Source organism: Sebastes umbrosus, chromosome 6 (assembly GCF_015220745.1).
Source record: "Sebastes umbrosus isolate fSebUmb1 chromosome 6, fSebUmb1.pri, whole genome shotgun sequence".
Classification (NCBI taxonomy): Eukaryota; Metazoa; Chordata; class Actinopteri; order Perciformes; family Sebastidae; genus Sebastes; species Sebastes umbrosus.
Window position 1 is genome coordinate 20,027,647 of NC_051274.1, and position 17,865 is coordinate 20,045,511.

The 17,865-nt window shown below is 43.3% G+C and overlaps 1 protein-coding gene across 2 annotated transcripts; it reads right to left on the reverse strand.

The window, feature by feature from the left end:
* Positions 1-17: 17 nt before the first annotated feature.
* Positions 18-17,722, reverse strand: si:ch211-117c9.5 (sodium- and chloride-dependent creatine transporter 1). Of its 2 annotated transcripts, none has more exons than XM_037771690.1 (14): positions 17,132-17,722; positions 15,567-15,869; positions 9,951-10,082; positions 9,539-9,866; positions 9,090-9,222; positions 7,677-7,811; positions 7,451-7,554; positions 3,730-3,854; positions 3,489-3,601; positions 2,661-2,801; positions 2,211-2,313; positions 2,025-2,125; positions 1,243-1,413; positions 18-1,038 (listed from the first exon to the last, which is right to left on the reverse strand). In XM_037771690.1, exons 1-14 carry the CDS (start codon positions 17,160-17,162, stop codon positions 910-912), a joined length of 2,049 nt encoding a protein of 682 aa, XP_037627618.1. In that variant the 5' UTR covers positions 17,163-17,722; the 3' UTR covers positions 18-909. The 2 variants fall into 2 exon arrangements, with proteins under 2 accessions (XP_037627618.1, XP_037627620.1); XM_037771692.1 differs by lacking the exon at positions 17,132-17,722 and adding an exon at positions 10,826-10,885 and having other exon boundaries at positions 15,567-15,704.
* Between the last annotated feature and the right edge of the window lie 143 nt (positions 17,723-17,865).

The following is a 17,865-nucleotide window of genomic DNA, read 5'->3' on the forward strand; positions in this document are numbered from 1 at the left end:
CATAAAAACACATCGCATCCATCTTTATCTGGTCATTTATTGCTTCTTTCCTGACATGGCATCAAGTCTCTTTCCCCTCCCCACAACCCAGTCTCCTGCTCTTTGCACAACTCAATCCCTCTCCTTCTCTTAAGGTGGAAATACTGATCATCATCCCCTCCAAATATTGTTAACACTGATTTACAGACCCTACAATACACTGGATACTTAAGTTAGTTCATAACACACAGCTGGAAGTGATGATGCTTTGTCTGTTTTTGATTATTATAATTCTTTTTTTTTTTACAAATGGAAGTTGTTTTTGTACAGTTAATTGCGGAAAACAATGGCTAAAGACAATGTCACATATAAATGAAGACACCACTGTCACGGTCCAACACATACACAGTGCATTCACACGCACACGCACGCATACACACACACACACACACACACACACATCCAGCAGCAGATATGAGGTCTTTCATTTAGAAAGTTTCATCAGAATTTTAAGTTTCTGCTAACTCAGCACGGCATGACATGTCGGGACGGATGAGGCTACTGAAAGCCTGACAGACAGGCACAGAAAGGGGAAGATATCGCAACTACACTGGACACGTCACACTCACAGAACGAGACAGGACGGGACGGCACAAAGGCGGGGGGAGCAGAAAGAGAGAGGGGAGATTCAGCGAGGTAGAGTCAGAAAGCAGAGCGGAGGGTGTTGTCAGCGTGTGATGACTGTATGGGCGTCTTTCAGTTCTTCTTCCATCTAATCTTTGGTCCATTTGTCTTAAAACTGCGGGGCTGTGTGTGTAACCAATCTGCTTTTTTTTACCAAGCTTGTGTAGTGTGCATTTAATTTGTGTGTTTGTGTATGTGTGTGCTGATGTCAGGGGCGAGCGACCTTGGCTCTGTGTTCTGCGGGTCTCAGATGACACTTTCAAAGTGAAGCGTGCTCTTGGTTCCTGCAGGGGGCAGCAGTTTGGCCTCGCTCTCCGGGGCCAGGTACTCCAGGTGATGTCGGCCCCACACTGGGGTGGTTAGGTGCTGCCATCGCTACATGGAGATAGACAAGGGTGATGAGCTGTTTATTGGACAGATGCTTCAGCTGTCTCTAATGAGCCGTCTCTAATGAGTAATGACGAAATCAGCAAAGCAAATAACGGACAGGAGCGGGAGGGGACGTATCCAGGGAGACACATTTGTGCCGATTACAACAGAAACAGAACGTGTGCGCCCATGCACCCAGGACATACTGACCTCCCGAAAAGATCCTTTGCAGCGGAGTAGTTTGTAGAGAACAGTGATGGGGATGCAGAGCATGGAGGACAGGGCCAATGCCCAGCCAAGCAATTCACCCCACAAGGGGTAAGTGTACACTGTGTTGTAGGTCAGGGGCTTGTAGTTCACCACGTGGAACAGGAACACTGCCTATAAGCACAAAACAATGTCAGCGGTAGGTCAAGCTGGCAGGTAAAACCAAGCCTCCAGGAAGTGCGTGGGGCTTTGATGCAAATGTTCGTAGTGGCCAAACGGTGGTACTACAACTCCCGTGTCCATCATGTGATGCCCTTGGGCCCCAACAGACTTTTTCCCATAGACTTACATTGAGAAAGAGATGTCTGTAAATCAGCGGATCATTGTTTTTTTGAGGTGAATCAACTTCCCATTACAAACACACTTGAATAGCCCTTATTTAAATCATGAGGTCCTAAAAGTTGTAAAGTGCTCCTATAGCCAAATCCAGAGTTATTTCCCTTCCTCCGTTTATGTGAATGAGACCCAGACCGAGGCTGGAGCGAGGGCTGGAAGGCGGAGTTAAAGGAAAACGCTACTGCGCCTGCTCCATGGGCCCAATGGATGCGGAAGATCGCCGGATGATCCGGGTACTTTATCACTCGGCAGTCAAGCCATTTCGGCTTCATGCGCCACTGAGCAACTCTCAAAGGAATGAACGGGAGCCCGCCTACAACGCTGTATCCAGTTCTCTTTATACATCCATGGGTAAGACGTATAGAAAAAACACACAGTGCAGCACTTACCACACAAACAAAAGGCGTGATGTAGGACCAGCACCACTTCATGTAGGGTAGGGGCTGATAGCCGATCATACGAGCCACGTCATCCATGAAACGGTCTGCGCCTGACGGACAGAAATGACACAAGGATGTTGTGATAATGCTTGGAATTGTGCTGTTTGTATTTGTAATTGTGTGGTATTGTCTCACCATAGACCCATGCAATCACCACACACTCCCAGAATGCCTGCCACAGCAGAGTGATGCCACTGGCAGAGTAGTAGTCAAACAGCTGGAAGACATACATCCCTCCCTGACGGAAACACAGAGAGAGAGAGTCTGCATCAAGACCATCCTGTTAATACTTTATGTGTGTGACCTATTTCCAGCCTCGTCTCCACTCTTTAGGCTTTCATCCCAGTTCATTCCCGGAAACGGTTCCTGTGCCTGATTAAGCATTCGGTACACAATAAGCCATGTATTTTAAAAAAACTTTAAAATAATCTTCTGCTACAGTAGCAAAATAATCTCAAGCTCAGGTAAGAGACTCTGACCTTTCATCTAGTTTCTGAATGGCATCGTACAAAATGACTGTGCATCCTGCTTTATACTGAAGAATAAAACTAAATGATGTCTAAAACTCATACTGTATCACTGTACCTCAGTGACCATGGACATGTCGATCAGGAAGCAGATGAAGCAGCAGATGGCCGCCACCACCTCTCGCCGCAGGGAGCCCAGGGCAGATTTAGGCGGTAGCATGTCCATAATTCCCGTTATCAAACCCTCTACCCCTACAAACTGAAAAAAGAGATCACAGAGATGGCAGAGAGAGGGAAAAAGTGAGTGTTGTGCACAGATATCAGCATTGTTATTTACTAATATAATATACATAATATACACAGAAATATCCAGGTGAGCACGTCAGCTCAGACCGAGACACTCGTCTCCCTATGCAAGAATGTTTACGGGCATCTTTGCAGAAACATATTTCAACCTCCAGAGTGAGTTGAGAGGATAACAGCCGTTCGGCTATTTTCATTTACTCGAAACATCCGCATATGCACGGCTAATGTGGCTGTGGCAGGAAAAAGAGAGAGATGGATGGAGAAGAAATGATGGAGAGAATGGAAATCGAGAGTAAATGAATGGATTGGAGAGGAGACAGACGCTCTCTGTGTGAATCAGACAGAAGCTCATTGACAAATCCCTGGGCTGTAAAACAATGGATGTAGGCACTGGCGCAAACAGACGCACAACAAACAGGCTGCTAAGAAATGCAACGTTAAAACTGGACGTGATGGGTCGAGAGACTGTTTTGTGTGAGAGGAAGTGAGAGCGAAAGAAATGTAGATGAGCTATCGATTTTACAGTATCAAAACGAAAGCAAAACATAGTGACACCTTACAGTTCCTCTAAGATAAATGCTTCTCCAATCCTTTTAAACGGGTACATAAGCAAACAAAATGTTTCAGAAATCAGTATTACCTGGCTGTCAAGGCCCAGTATGAGCAACATAAAGAAGAAAAGTGCAGCCCAGAGCGGCGCCAGAGGCATCAGAGTCACAGCCTTGGGGTATGCTATAAAGGCCAGGCCTGGACCTGCACATTAAGAGACAGAGTCAGAATCATAAAGTATCAAGGCCATATAGCTCTTACTGTAAATACTCAGCTCATTGCACTGGGTTTTTAGGCAGCCAATTGGCGGGGGACAGCTATATTCCTCTTACCACTCTCTGCTACCTTACTGATGTCCACGCCTTGCTCTGCAGCCATGAAGCCCAGCACAGAAAACACTACGAAGCCTGCAAAGAAACTGGTTCCACTGTTAATGATGGCCAGCAAGAATGCATCCCTGCATAGAGAAAGAAAGAGGAAGGAAGAGGGAGAGAAAGATAACAGAGAGAATGACACTGTGAGAAAAAGATGCATTATAATATGCCGTAACACGAGGCTCGTGTGAGATACTCAGGACAAACATTGGCAACAGACGAGATGGGCTGGGATGGTGAATCGGGGATCAATAGCAATTTCTCTGAAAGCTGCTGTTGTCTTTGTAGACGGCAGGTAGAGTGCAGACAGCAACGGGTCTGTCTGAGTCAGAGGGGGCAGAGAGTACAAGGAAAACCCTTATGGACTAAGGCATATAAATATATCTAACATTATAATAATGTATGTATGCGTGTATAATTAAATTTTGTTGGAGATCTCGTTCTCATTTAATTATGAAGTCAACAACATCCCTGTTATTCGGACTACATAGCGAGGAATGACCTTCTGTTTATCCTGACAAGTGAAGTTTAGCTAGCAACAGCGGCCAAGAATCCTCTCTGATATGAAGAATGTATAAACAACAGTTGCACCACGATGGTTATTATGACACTGTAGCAGCTGCGTTGAGCAGCAACCTCCACTCAGTCAACCGTCAATACGCTCTATCAGTCTGAAACCGTGCTCGGAAGAATGCTTACGAAGTAAGTGTGTGAGAGTCAGTGTTTGGGTTAAGAAAGCAGTCTATGATAAGGCCACAATTATTAAACAAGACTACAAGTCAAGTCTCATTACACACCAGGAAACAAAGTTGTTGGATAGAGACAACTTTACACTTGTGGTGTTGCAAACATATTACATTTTGCAATGAGGATTTTACATAAATCAAGTGTTTATCGGGAATGTTAGGACATTCCAGACTCAGCTCTTCACTGCCAGACCTGGCTCAGCTTTCATCAGTTTAAGGGCCGCGTTATAATAGAAAATAAATAGTTCGTACAACGTGTTGTAGTGCTTATACCTGATCTGAACAGCCACACTCAAAGGTAGAATGAAAAGCGGGCCGACAATATTGTTTAAATATGGAGATAATGGCACACTATTTCAGACAGTCTACCCTGCAGGGCATTCATAGCATTGCACTTGGTTGTTCACATGAAAAGTGACTGAAACAGTTGTGCCAGGAATGAAAAAAAGGGAACTAGAGAGAGAAGGTCAACTCCTCTGCACAGCTGTGAATGTCGGATCATGAGTTTTGGAAAATTACAGAAATGGTCGGACACAGACCGCCCCAGTCCGACATCGGAAAGGTGTGTGGGGAGATGGGTTTCCGAAGCTATTTAACGTCTGACAAGCACTTCTGACGGAGTGTACTGGCCCTATAATGCAGGGGTTCTCAAACCTTTTGGAGCCAGTGACTCTTTTCAGGGAAGAAAAATTTTCAAAGGACCCCCTCATATTCATAACACTGATTAAGCAAAATGCTTTGTACTCTTAGATGCCATTATAACTATTTGTACTCTAAAACTTTTCAACTTAAATACTTCAGACCTGTTTCATATTGATAAACAGAAACACATTTCAATTTGATGTTAATATCACTTATATACTGTTAAACACAGGGTCATTTCATTCAAATTACATGTGGACTCAACTTGACAGCATTTATACTTTTCAAGCATCTTAAAAGCTTTCAGAAAATGATCAGTATAGCAAGACTGGCATAGTCTTAATAAATCTACACGTTTAAATAAACCAGTCTGAAGCTGACTTTCAGTAAGTGCTTAAAAATACTGTGTCACAATCCTATCAGAGCTTCTATTGACCCGAAGCTAACATGAGTGGGAGTAATGGACATTGTATGCTTGTTTTTTTTAGTGTAAATGTTCCCCATCTGTAGATACGCAATTTTTAATGAAACAGAACAATTTTACAATTTATAGAAAATGATTTTGCGGACCCCTGACAGAGTGCCACAGACCCTACTTTGAGAATCACTGCCTTGATGTGTACTTCAGCCTCAGGTTACTTTGGCTGACCTCTGCTTTGAGCTGAATGTTCACATTAATGTGTCAACAACTATTGGATGTTATTGTTCTGATGTTTAGCATGTAACATGTAACATTACGGCATGATGCAACATTAACATTGTAAAGTTTAGCATGTAATGCCTAGCTAAGCATTGGCTTATGTTAGCACATTAGCATTATGGCATATGCATTAGACGCTTGATGGATTGCCACTCAACACTAGGCTCCTGATTGGACGAACACTTTCCTGCACGGGCTGCTGCTCGCAGAGCTCAAACCGGAACCAGCATGGCGGCTCATTTGGAAACTTTCTTCTCTTATATCACGAAAACAGTTCGCCGAAATGTGTTTCTGAAAACATTTCATGTGAGAAATAAGCCATTCAGTTGCTGGATCTGTCTTTATTTTGGATCGACATGAGTTAGTTTAAAAGTTTCTAGGGAATTTCCAGAAGCGGCGAGTCACGCCGGACGCTCGTGATTTGCATAAAGAGGCCTAGGCCTCAACTTTATGCAAATGAGGAGCGGCCAACGTGACGCCCCATCTCTTGAATCGCGACGCCGCGCTACCAGAATGCATTGCACGGCTGCTTACATAAGGGGAAGCGTGTAAAGGACGGAGGCTGTGGACATGTACAATCCATTAGTCATGTGGCAATCTATCCAGTGGTTCAAGATATTTCACAGGTGGACACACTGACATTGTGATCCAGACAGCTACACTGCTAGCACGGCTAAAAAAAGAAATATGAAGTCAAGCTATGTGGTTTGAAAGCAAGTGAACAAGACCCAAAAATGTAGTCCTGACCCCCTCAACTATACTATACTATGCGCGGGGCAGTTTATTTACACATCTCCTCAGCTATTCCTGGTCTACTCCAAGTGTGTGTGAGAAACAGAGCTGCGCTGACATACCTCACAATCTGAACTCATCTTTCAACTTCCAATTAAGGTCAAGGCTGAGGAAATGTCACATGGCAGCGTATCCACAAGGTTCCTCCTATTTATGGGCTTTACAAATACGAAAGCAAGTGCTGATTTTACGAAAAACAAATATCCCTATTGCTGCTATGGAATATGTTTAGATGTCTGACTGTGTAGGGTAAACACATGCAAGCTCATCAGCCAGCAATAGTGAGGCCAGATGTTTCCTAGAAACACTCTTTAAGGGCCTTAACTGACCCTCTATTGCACCAGTTCATTTCTATATCCTTTCAAGAAAGCATGATGGAATGACAGCATTAAAATAAAACAGAGCTTGTTCCATATTCCGTTCCTAACGACACCGCTATGATTCTTCTTGGCAACCTATTCACTTCTATTTTGATCTGGGAGGGAGACTACTTTACATCTGAAATGTGAGCGGTGTGCTAGGAAGTCTTTAGGCCTTTTATCATAATTCCTGGCACACTCATACAGTGTATTCAAGTCTAATGGTTGTTCCGGTGGCAATTAAGAGAGCGTTTCTTTTTTTTTTTTAGGAGAAAGGATCTTTTTGTACTTCATGTGAGTGGAAATACTGTCTTTTTCTGTTTTGTTTGACACTAAAACTCAAGTTTACAGTCACATGAGTCTGGCTGATGGTGTAGATGTTGATGTTGGCCTCCTTCCAGTGACAGTGGTGTCTGATTTTATGTTGTGTATAAACTCACTGGTAACAGTTGTTATGGAAGCGGTTGTAGCTGCCCAGCGCAGTCAGAGCGCCCAGTCCGATGGCATAGGAGAAGAAAATCTGAGTGCCTGCATCAATCCACACCTATCACAAATGGTAGAGCCTGTTTCACAATTTTCTAAGATGTTGTTATAGAACATTTTCTCGTCTCAAACAAGAAAATAAATGTGCAGCTTACCAAATGCAAACTTATGCAAAAGTTGTACCTGCGCTTCTCCAAGTTTGGACCAGTTTGGTTTCAGGTAGTAAACAATCCCATCTATAGCTCCAGGTAGAGTGACTCCATGCGCCAAAAGAACGACCAGAACCAGGTAGGGGAACAGAGCTGTGAAGTAAACAACCTAGACAGAGATGGGAAAAAGAGAGTTGTGAAGTACATTTCTAGATACTGTAGGACCAATTATTAGTATACTAGGGGGTAGGGAGGTGAAGTTTGAGTGCTATGCATTAAAACTTGAATTAAGTGAAATTAGAAAACTCCACATTAAACCCTTAACACATTTAAACTCCTCACATTACATGACATAAAAAGATGCAGTTATATGATCAATTTAACAGGCTAGTTGGAAAACTTTAGTGCTTATATCAACATGGTTCATCTGCTATGGTCAAATGTTTCAATGTAACTGCACCTAAGTATGTTTTATCACTTTGATTAAGCAATTACCTGCTTTGCAAATACTCAAGTCTTAAGTAGAAGCCCATTAGGTCCTTCCTGTAGTAGATGTGTAATGGGCCCTGTCATGTTACTTTGAAGAAAAGGTAGCCTGTAAATGGAAAGCCAGACAATTTGTAAACCTCCTGCAATAGCAGGGGTTTTTGGCAGACCTTTCCAGAAGGTAGTCTTTGTCAAGATATGCTGAGAAAGCCGCCCCCTGCTACCTAGTAGAAGCATCAAATCCCAGCTAAGGAGCAAAGTAGTGAGAAAGCACATATTTGCCTTGATCTAGGGCGAACACGGGCAGAAAAGCCCCTTTCCAGCTCTCAAACATCTACATGGTGGAAAGTTACTAATCGGCTTACAGCTGGCTGGCTGGCTCAGTCTCCGTCATTATTTTTTTTCCCCCTCGCTCTATGAGCTTTGGCTACTCTGGAGACACAAGTATGCAAACACAGACATCTCCATATGCTACAAAATAAAGATGCTTTCATTATCCCAATGTATCAGAGCACACACATTTAAAAGAATGAGGAGTGATTATCTTTTTTTTATATCATTAAATGAAAGTCATTCTCAACAATTTAGAGTATAACATCATTAATATAAGATAATAAGATTATAGCCTGACTGAAACATTACGCCGCACATATACCTAAATACACTAGCATTAGCAGACATTCAAAATACACACGTGTGCTTATATTTGTGCTGATATGTGTTTCAGTCTAGACACTGATCCTCTCACTATAACAAAGCTGATTTGGGGTCAAAGGACAAAATGCTGCACTTATTTAAAACCTTTGCATGAAGCCATGCAAATACATCAGTCTGCCTTCAATAACCCCTGACGATGGCAAATTAACATTTTACATACAGCAAAGTCATAAATATTAATCTGCACTCCATAAACCCAAACAGTGACATGTAACATTCATTATACAGCCAGAAAACACTTTACCTTGCCAGTAGATTTAACTCCTTTCCACATGCAGAAGTAAACAATGATCCAGGTGACTATGAGACACAGCACCATCTCATAGCTGATGTCGCCAGGCTCGTGCAGCCCACCAGACAGACGGAGCACTTTTCGTCTAGGAGGAAGGATGCACATTAGACACATAAGGCGGAGTCAAAGACAAAAGGTCACTGCAAGTTGAATTACATTTTGTCAAATTAGACTTTTATAAGTTTCAATTGCCAGATTGAATGCTGAAAAATTAAATATAAGACCAAAAAAACATCATCAGAATGATCAGAATGAATGTCTGCGTGACTGGTGGTCATACTGCAGCGTGCATTCAAATCTTTATGGCTTGAAGTTAAGATAATAAAATGCAATTTTTTTAAAAGGCTGCTGACACGCTGCTCAACTCCTCCATGACAATTCCCAAATAAGCTATAACATACTCCCAGAACTCGATGACTGGGGAGCGCATGCCCTCAGCCTCCGGGCAGCTCCCGTTGAAGAAGAGCTGGGCTGAAGACAGGTTCAACGGGGACGTGGAGGAGAGGAGGTTGGCGGAGAGTTGGGATGGAGCCGATTGGGATGCGCTGCGGTTGTAACAGGCGCGGCGGAAGTCCTGTGTACAGTTTGGGGTGTTCCAGGGGTGTCCACAGGTGGCCCAGGGCAGCTGGTTGGTGAAGGAGTGGAAGAGGAAGTAGAGGCCCCACACAAGGATCATAATGTAGTAGGTGTTACAGAAGAACACTATCACCATTGAGGCCAAGCCAAGACCTGACGGAGAGGGAGAGAGGTTAGGGAGTAATGTACAAATCAGACGCATTAAAATACCTTCTTCAGAGAAATATAAATACACACCTTTGAAGAGGGGTGCGATGTTCCAGGCAGAGACCCCTCCTTGCTTCATAAACTGTCCCAGTGCAATCTCCAGGAAGAAGACCGGGATGCCTCCGATGAAGACAATCAGCAAGTAGGGGATCAGGAAAACCCCTGCAACAAGCAACACACACCTTCATCATCACATGGTGACATTCATCACATGGTATCTGAAGTAACAGGCAGGGAGAAACACTGGGCTTCATGCAGGAAACAATATAAGAGCAAAATGTCTCTTATTTGTTCATATCCACAATTTGTTCTTATTTTGTTAGTACGCATTGATTTTTTTTTTTCCGAGTGGTCGAGAGCAGTCTTACCATGGTAAGAAAAAATCATCTGGTTTTCAAAGCTTACAAATAGTTTGTCCAATGCAAGGAAATGTTAGTTTTAAATCTGAGGAACATAAAAAAAAACGCATGAATATCATATAATTTAATTTAGATTATTGTATAGTATGTTTTAGAGTAATTATAATGATTGGATTAGTAAATGTGTGGGATAAAATAAATACTATTGGTTCATTGATCCCATAAGACTACAAAACCCTGATAACATTGCATGTTCAGCTACTGAATGGTTTACATTCTGCTTTTAGATGCTTTTTGATTGCGCCAGTACTGACGCTTTGCAAAATCACGTTTACTTTGTTTAAGTTCATTTAACAGTAGCTCAATTTCACTACTGCTGAAGTTCTTCTTTTCTTACAGCCTTTTTTGGTGGCATCGCTCCAATATTTGCACACGGCACAGCACCTGCCCTTATATAGTGTTTAGGGGGCGTTACCTATGCTAATACAAAACAACCGGCCACACGCCTCCAGTTTATGATCAAGTGGGATTAATCATTCAGCTCACCTGGGTAAAAGCGGATTGCACGTTTTGCTGCATCTGGAGTTGACTTCTCTTATTTTGTCTCTTAACAGAAAATTAAGAGAAAATATGAGAGAAATTTAAGAGAATGTAGCTGCCTGAGACCCAATATCTCATACTGGGAAATACTTTTGGCTGTCATTCATTATAACTCAATTACCTCTGTTACAAAGTAAAGCATCGGCAAGGTTTGGATATCTAACAGGGAATATTACTACAGTATTTGAGCGGTTTCTTGCCCAATTAATAACATAATAATGATAATAATGGTATCAAATCAATAGATTCCGTAACCACATCACATATTTGGCATGATTTACACTTCAAACCGGATGACATGGACAGCAAACAAATTACATGTTACAGAAAGGTTTGCAGGTTAATGTTAGTTTGGATGTTCTGAAACTTCATTGCTGTACAAGTATGTGTTTTTTTGTGATTGATCATGGTATGTTGGATCTCACCGTTCCGATTTTATATTTAATGCTGATATTAACATATTTTAAGAGACAGCAGGTGAAAGAGGTTTGTAAATATAATTATCACAATGATCACAGTAATAATCATCAACCATCAACACCTTCAAGACTGATTATCAGAACCAGGCTTATTAAGTATGTCCCGCTCGTGGAAGACAACTTGTACCAACAACGCTTTAACAGCAAAAAAATCAGAGGTAAAAGTCATGTTTAAAGTTTTTAAGGGCACAAACTGCTCTTACTAATCGAGCACTCGACACAACAAGGAACCGTTGAGAGGAGGAGGAAGCAATAAAGGGCAAAAGAACGAAAGCCGGGGAGGAGGAAAGACAAGGCCACAGATAAGAGTCGCATTGGAAGTGTATATGGGAGATAAATGTAGCATCGACTCCTATTCCACAGGAGTGTTTGGACAGTCCTGGTAAGTACTGTCCTTGAACTCGATAGCTGCATGCCAGACGAAGGAGGAGACGGAGAAAAAGACAACAGACTCCAGCGGGAGTTATTAGTCCTGATAGAGACATCTAGTTTCATTTTGATTAGTAGTAGCTGGCTCAGGGCAATTGGTCCGTGCTCAGTGCTTTCTATAAATAATCTCCTTTTGGATTCTCGTGATGCAGGAGAATCTCGCTGTGATCGCGATAGAAAGAGATATAAAAAAAGGCGGCATAAGACATTTAACAAATTAAAAACCAATTGCAACAATTTCATTTGAATAATAATACAACTGGGTGATGCCACCACCACAGTGCGCAGATGGGAGGGAGTCACATGACCAGCTATGACGCAGAGCAGAGAGAGAGGCTGAGAAGAAAGGAGGGAAAGATGGATACATCATAGGACAAGGGAGGCAGGGAAAAACTGGGACGACAGCGCAGTGGTAGAGGAGGTTCAACAAATACAAAAAAATGACACACAGTGAAGCTACGACCTGGCTGGCTCCGCCACGGCGCTATTGATTGACAATGTGTGCCTCATTCAGTCCATCATTCTTTATGTCACTCTCTGAGAGCAGAGGGCTGCAGCCTTATAAGGAAACATTCATGAGTGCGAGTCTAAGAGAGAAAGGGGTGGGAGAGCAAGAGAGACACAGAGACAGAGAGAGAGAGAGAGAGAGAGAGAGAGAGGGAGATATCTAATAGGAGGCGTGAATGGAATGACTGGAGGAAATGCTTGCGCTGACATACCCCGACATATTGGCCGAATCATCGAGGAACCGCATCCTTAATAGGCTTAAGTAAATCCTCTCTAATCATAACTGGACCAGACACATCAGGCCTCACCGCCGAGTTAGAAATAAATAAATTAATGTGATTAATTCCATGCATTTACAGTACATTCATCTATTACGGTCTCCAACTGAGTGTGTCCTTGTGTCCATAACAAACAGGTCTGACTAAGAGCCTTATCTGATAGCGTTGTTGTGTTGCCAGATGTACCATGGGTCGGTACTGTGGCCGTCCTGACGCGAAAGGGGAGGAGAGGACGGGCACACGGTCACAGGACGGTTATTGTGTGACAAATCCATGTGGCTCCTTATCAGAAAGGAGAGCGGGGGAGAGAGAGAGAGCACCTTTGTATGCGGCATGAGTGCTGGGCAGGAGCACAGGGGGTAGACTGTGTGAGGCAGGCCATTGTTATACGATACCAGAAGGTGGGTATCAGAGCGTCGGGTCACAAGACACACACACACATGAGAGGGAGGGCTGGACTAATACACGTACACACACAGCTGCACATTGAGCTTCATTTTAACATATCACCTCGTAAAAAAAATAGAAAAAGTGGGCAGGGCAGAGATAAGAGAAGTCAAGGCCAAAAGCTGCGAGTTACTTTTGGACAAGTTGGCATAGATGAGAGGATGTGGGGACAAAGCATACAACAGCATAAATCACCTCATATGCCAGTGAGAGAGCAGAAGCGGACACGCTGTGTAGAGTAACTTGTACTATTAGTCCGCCTGTTAAGCAACTGGCGGCTGTAATGCATGAAGTGAAACCACGTGGGTGTGCATGGCTTTTCAGCTACGTGCTCACAGCCACGTAGGCCTGGTTTTAACTGCTTATTGTGTCTATTTCACTTTCACTGTCCACCAACGGTCATGAGTTTATCGAAACTGTTACAAACTGACTTGAGTAAAGAGGGAAACTTTTCTATATCTAGATTTTGTTTTTTGAAAATGCTTTAAATTGTATTTTAATAGCTAGATAACTATATCTCTAAATCTTTAAATTTCTTTACCTATAAATGAGAAATTGTGCTGAAGCAGTCAGGAGGATTTTGTTGAATTCAGCTCAGCATTCAACACAATTGCTGCTATGAAACTAGTAGACAAGTTCAGCACTTGTCTGAGTCCCGACCTATCTCTCACCAACAGACCCCAATGTTGGTAGTGGCAGTTGACCATAGACTGTATATAAGAAGTGGACGTAGTCACCGCAACGTCACCCATTGGTTTGAGGACTGCCCTTTTGAAGCCTCGAGTTCGGACTTTTTGGCCATCGACGTCTTTTTTTTTTGGAACCAGAAGAGACACGAGAGGGTGAAGCTAAGTACACCCGTATGCTGAATAAGGCCCCGATCACACTGAGATGTGTAGACTAGAAACCATTGTTTTCCTCTGGTACAACACGCTGTCCTGTGCTCTTTTCTCGCACCGCATTTTTCTAGCGTATTTTAGACGCGCATAATAGTTAAAATATTCTCAACTTTTCACCTCCAGCCTATAAAATCAAGCAAAGGGCGGGCTTTACAACTTTACCACTTCCTTCCTGTGGTTTTGATGCTAGTTAGCTGTTAGACTGTGAGAAATCTTCATAGTATGTGAGAGTGAAGGGGGAATTCTTATCTCATGTGATGGTTTCACTACTGTCTGAGAGAGAGAGAGAGATTAATCACATCATCGCCCGGTTAAGCATGCAGCCCCGCTCCACAGCCGCATAAGATGATTTGCCCGACGCCTTTTGCCTAGCGGCGTTTTTGGTAGCAATGTGTCTCTGTCTGATCGGGGCCTAAGACATTTTTAGGCGAACAAAAAGGTTATAGTTAACTTTCCTGAACTGAAAACACACTGTGAAGTTGTAAGACGAAAACACGGACAACTCGCAGACCGGACAACGCCGTGGTTGCGACCTGTCAATCACAAGGTAGCCACAACTTAAAGAATACCCTGCTTTATGGTCTATTTGACTCTAAATGGGACCATAATTTACTAAATGAACATCATGCTGTATTGAAAAAGACTTAAAACTAGCGATTGAGACCATAAACTCATGTTTACAATGATTACTTAGGTAATAAATCAAGTGAGAAGTAGGCTCATTTTTCTCATAGACTTCTATACAATCAGACTTCTTTTTGCAACCAGAGGAGTCGCCCCCTGCTGGCTATTAGAAAGAATGCAAGTTTAAGGCACTTCAGCATTGGCTTCACTTCTAAGACTTCACTGCAGATACCACAGGAATAGGTTGTCAAGCTTCCAAAGTGACCCACCTCCTGAGGTGACCCTCAGGGCTGTTTGCTCGGCCCCCTTTTGTTCACCCTGCAAAGCCATGATTGCATCTCCCGACATGTAAGATAGTGAACTATTAAGTTTGCAGATAACATCCACCATCATTGGCATGATTGCAAGCAATGATGATGGATCATACTGGGAAGAAGCGGTAGATTATATGAATAGTTTGAATACTGAGTCCATGCACAAAAGAACTGTAATAAAAGATAAACTCCATGACCTTTGCTTGTACATTAGCCTGTTATAGTCATATGTAGTAGTATATCAATGGGCCAAAGAGATTTTAAAGAGATACTCCTCATATCTTCTTTGCAACTGTGTTCATTTGTGTGTGTGCACAACACAGAGACTAGTGCTAATGCTTCGAAGCTTCGAACGTTGCCATGGTAATCGACCTAAGAATCAGTATTTCAATGCTTCGTTTGTTTTTTTAAATAATAATGTATGAATCCCAAAATAGGCCATGAAATAAGGAATAATCTCACAACATTATTCATTATTTATATTCAACATTAATTATTATTAGTTATTCTCAGACAGATATCACTGTTTGTTGTGTGTAGAGGTGCATGTGTGTGTGTGCAGTAGTGCGGCAGCAGCGGTGTCCCGGGGCGCTGAAACGTGAAGCTTTGCATACCTTTGAATATTTCTCACCGAAGCTCAGAAGCCCAAAAAATGGTATTGAGGGACAGCCCTAACAGAGACCTACATTAACAGTGCTCTTGAAGCTCACCTCCTCCGTTCTTGTAGCAGAGGTAAGGGAACCGCCACACGTTGCCCAAGCCGACGGCAAAACCCACGCAGGACATGATGAAGTCCATCTGTCTGGTCCAAGTTTCTCTCTCCACCACTGGCACCGCCACAGCCCCATTTCCAGTCCCGGCTGCAGCCCCGTCCTGGGTCTGCAGTGGGCCAATCCCTCCGCCCTCACCGCACCCCGGGCCCGCTCCAGGGACGGGCACCAGTGGGCGAGCTGACCCCCCACCCTCCTCCTCGGACAGGGTCCCTGCCTCCAACTGGGGGAGGCTGATTTCACCTGGAAAAAAAGATGCACAAAGGGTGTCAGATGACAAAGAAGAATAGATAGAAGAATGAAGGTGTAGGAGGAGGAATAGAAACAGAGCAGTTTGTCTGAGCAACTCTAATAAATATCCTTATCACACAGGGCTGCAGACAGCACGCGTCAGCACCGGAGACAAATGAACCAAAGTCTCTTCGGTCTGACTTGAATGGAAGAGGGAGACAGCACATTTTTCCATTCATCGCAATAAAGCAGCAGATCTGAAATACATCTTTTTATGTGTAAACTGCCCTCACACAATTAGTATTTGGGCTACGATCGGTGTTGTATCGTCATCACTAAAGCCCTCCCCCCTATGCTCATGTCTCCCAGACAGAGTGATTAGTGTGCTGCGGTACAACACAGCACAGAGCCGGTACAAGGTATATATATATCTCCACCTCCTCTTACAAAGGCTTTCGTTTTCTCTATCCTCCACACATACACATGCACCGGCACTGAACCAATGCATGCGAACACAAAATAAAAGCAACGTGTGGCTTCATTAGTGCCATTATACGACATCATGAGCGTCAGCCGCTGCTCTGTGCTGGATGCAAAGCAAGGCAGCTGAATCCAGATCAGAGCAGTTTGAGGGGGTGTGTGAACAGAGGAGGGGAAAAGGAGTGGGGATAAGGTAAAAAGGGATGTCAGCATCTACGGAGCAACTTCAGAAGAGGATATGTGAGCAAGAGCTTCACAGTAATATTTAATCTAAACATTAGGTTAACTTCAGGGTTGGTTACCAAATGCTGGTAAAATATGCAAGTGGCTGCTAGATTTGCATCATTCGAAAAAAAAAAACAATCTACTGAGTGGCTTTTAGATTTTGGAGTGGCAGGTAGACAAAAAAGTTCATTTCCAAACCTGGGTTAACACAAAAGAAGCTATTGTTCTTGGGGGTCAAACATATAACCCTACACATCTGCTTTTGGACTGATGTGTGTGCATGAGTCACCCAATTTGACAAGATGATGATGCTCTCATGATGTCAAAAACTTAAAGATGACACCTGTTCTGCACCATTTCATTAGCTTTTTTGTGCAGTCAGCTCATGGTGACAAGTGTTATTAAGATATCCTTGAGTGTGTGTACAGTGGTGAGAAATACAGACTTGAGGCAAGCAGTTAAGTGTGTGGGTCGGCTCCAATTCATCAGCATGTGGTTTTTTTTTTCTAACAAGCAAGTGGTTATGAGTCATATGGTAAATACCGAGAGGTCACACATCATATACTCACCTTGGCTGTTCTCCTCCAACTCTGGTGACATGTTGTTGAGTGGCAGCACACCAATAAATCAGATTTTTTGATGGTTTTAAGCCTGAAGTTTTGCTTAATGTGCCTGGCTGACAAGAAGGCTCACAGAGGCTCACAGAGATGAAGGCAGCCTTGCAGTGCTCCCTCCAGTTGTCTCTTTTTTTTGGGGGGAGGGATTTTCTGAGTTTGTTATTTCGACCTTCTTGATATTAATAATATCGCAAGTTTTTTTTGAGATTATCACTATTATTGGAAACCCCCTCAGCTCAGCCAAGAGATGGAGAGAAAATGTGTCACAAAAAGCGCACCGCGGTCAGTTGAGCCGTGACAAAGGAGGATTCAAAAGCAGTCGACGAAGCACTTGAAGGTAAGCCTGAAGAATCTCATGGAGAACGGTTAGATGAAAATGATGCTGCGCCTCGGTGTGTGGAGAGATGTTCTGGTCTAAAAAAGCAGGTCCAATCAGAAGTCCAAGAACCTGTACATGATGCGGCGTTTCGACGGACGATGAAGAAATGAAGTGATCCGCTGCACGGTCAGTCTAGCTGTGACGGACCCGCTCCTCCTCAGCCTCCTCCTCCTCAGCCTCCTCCTCCTCATCCCTCCTCCTCCTCCTCGGCTGTGATTGGCTGGAGTCAGGCGCACAGTGCGGTGCGCACAGCATCAGCAGCACTCCGTCAAAAAAAACGAGGAGAGTCACAAGGATGGCTTTATTA

Excerpts from the sequence above, each read along its gene's own strand:
- si:ch211-117c9.5 (XM_037771690.1), bottom strand. The coding sequence starts at position 17,162 with ATGTCACCAGAGTTGGAGGAGAACAGCCAAG. Across the intron at positions 10,083-15,566 it reads CTGCTACAAGAACGGAGGAG|GGGTTTTCCTGATCCCCTAC; the intron begins GTGAGCTTCAAG and ends TGCTTGTTGCAG. Across the intron at positions 2,802-3,488 it reads TACTGGGCCTTGACAGCCAG|TTTGTAGGGGTAGAGGGTTT; the intron begins GTAATACTGATT and ends CTCTTTTTTCAG.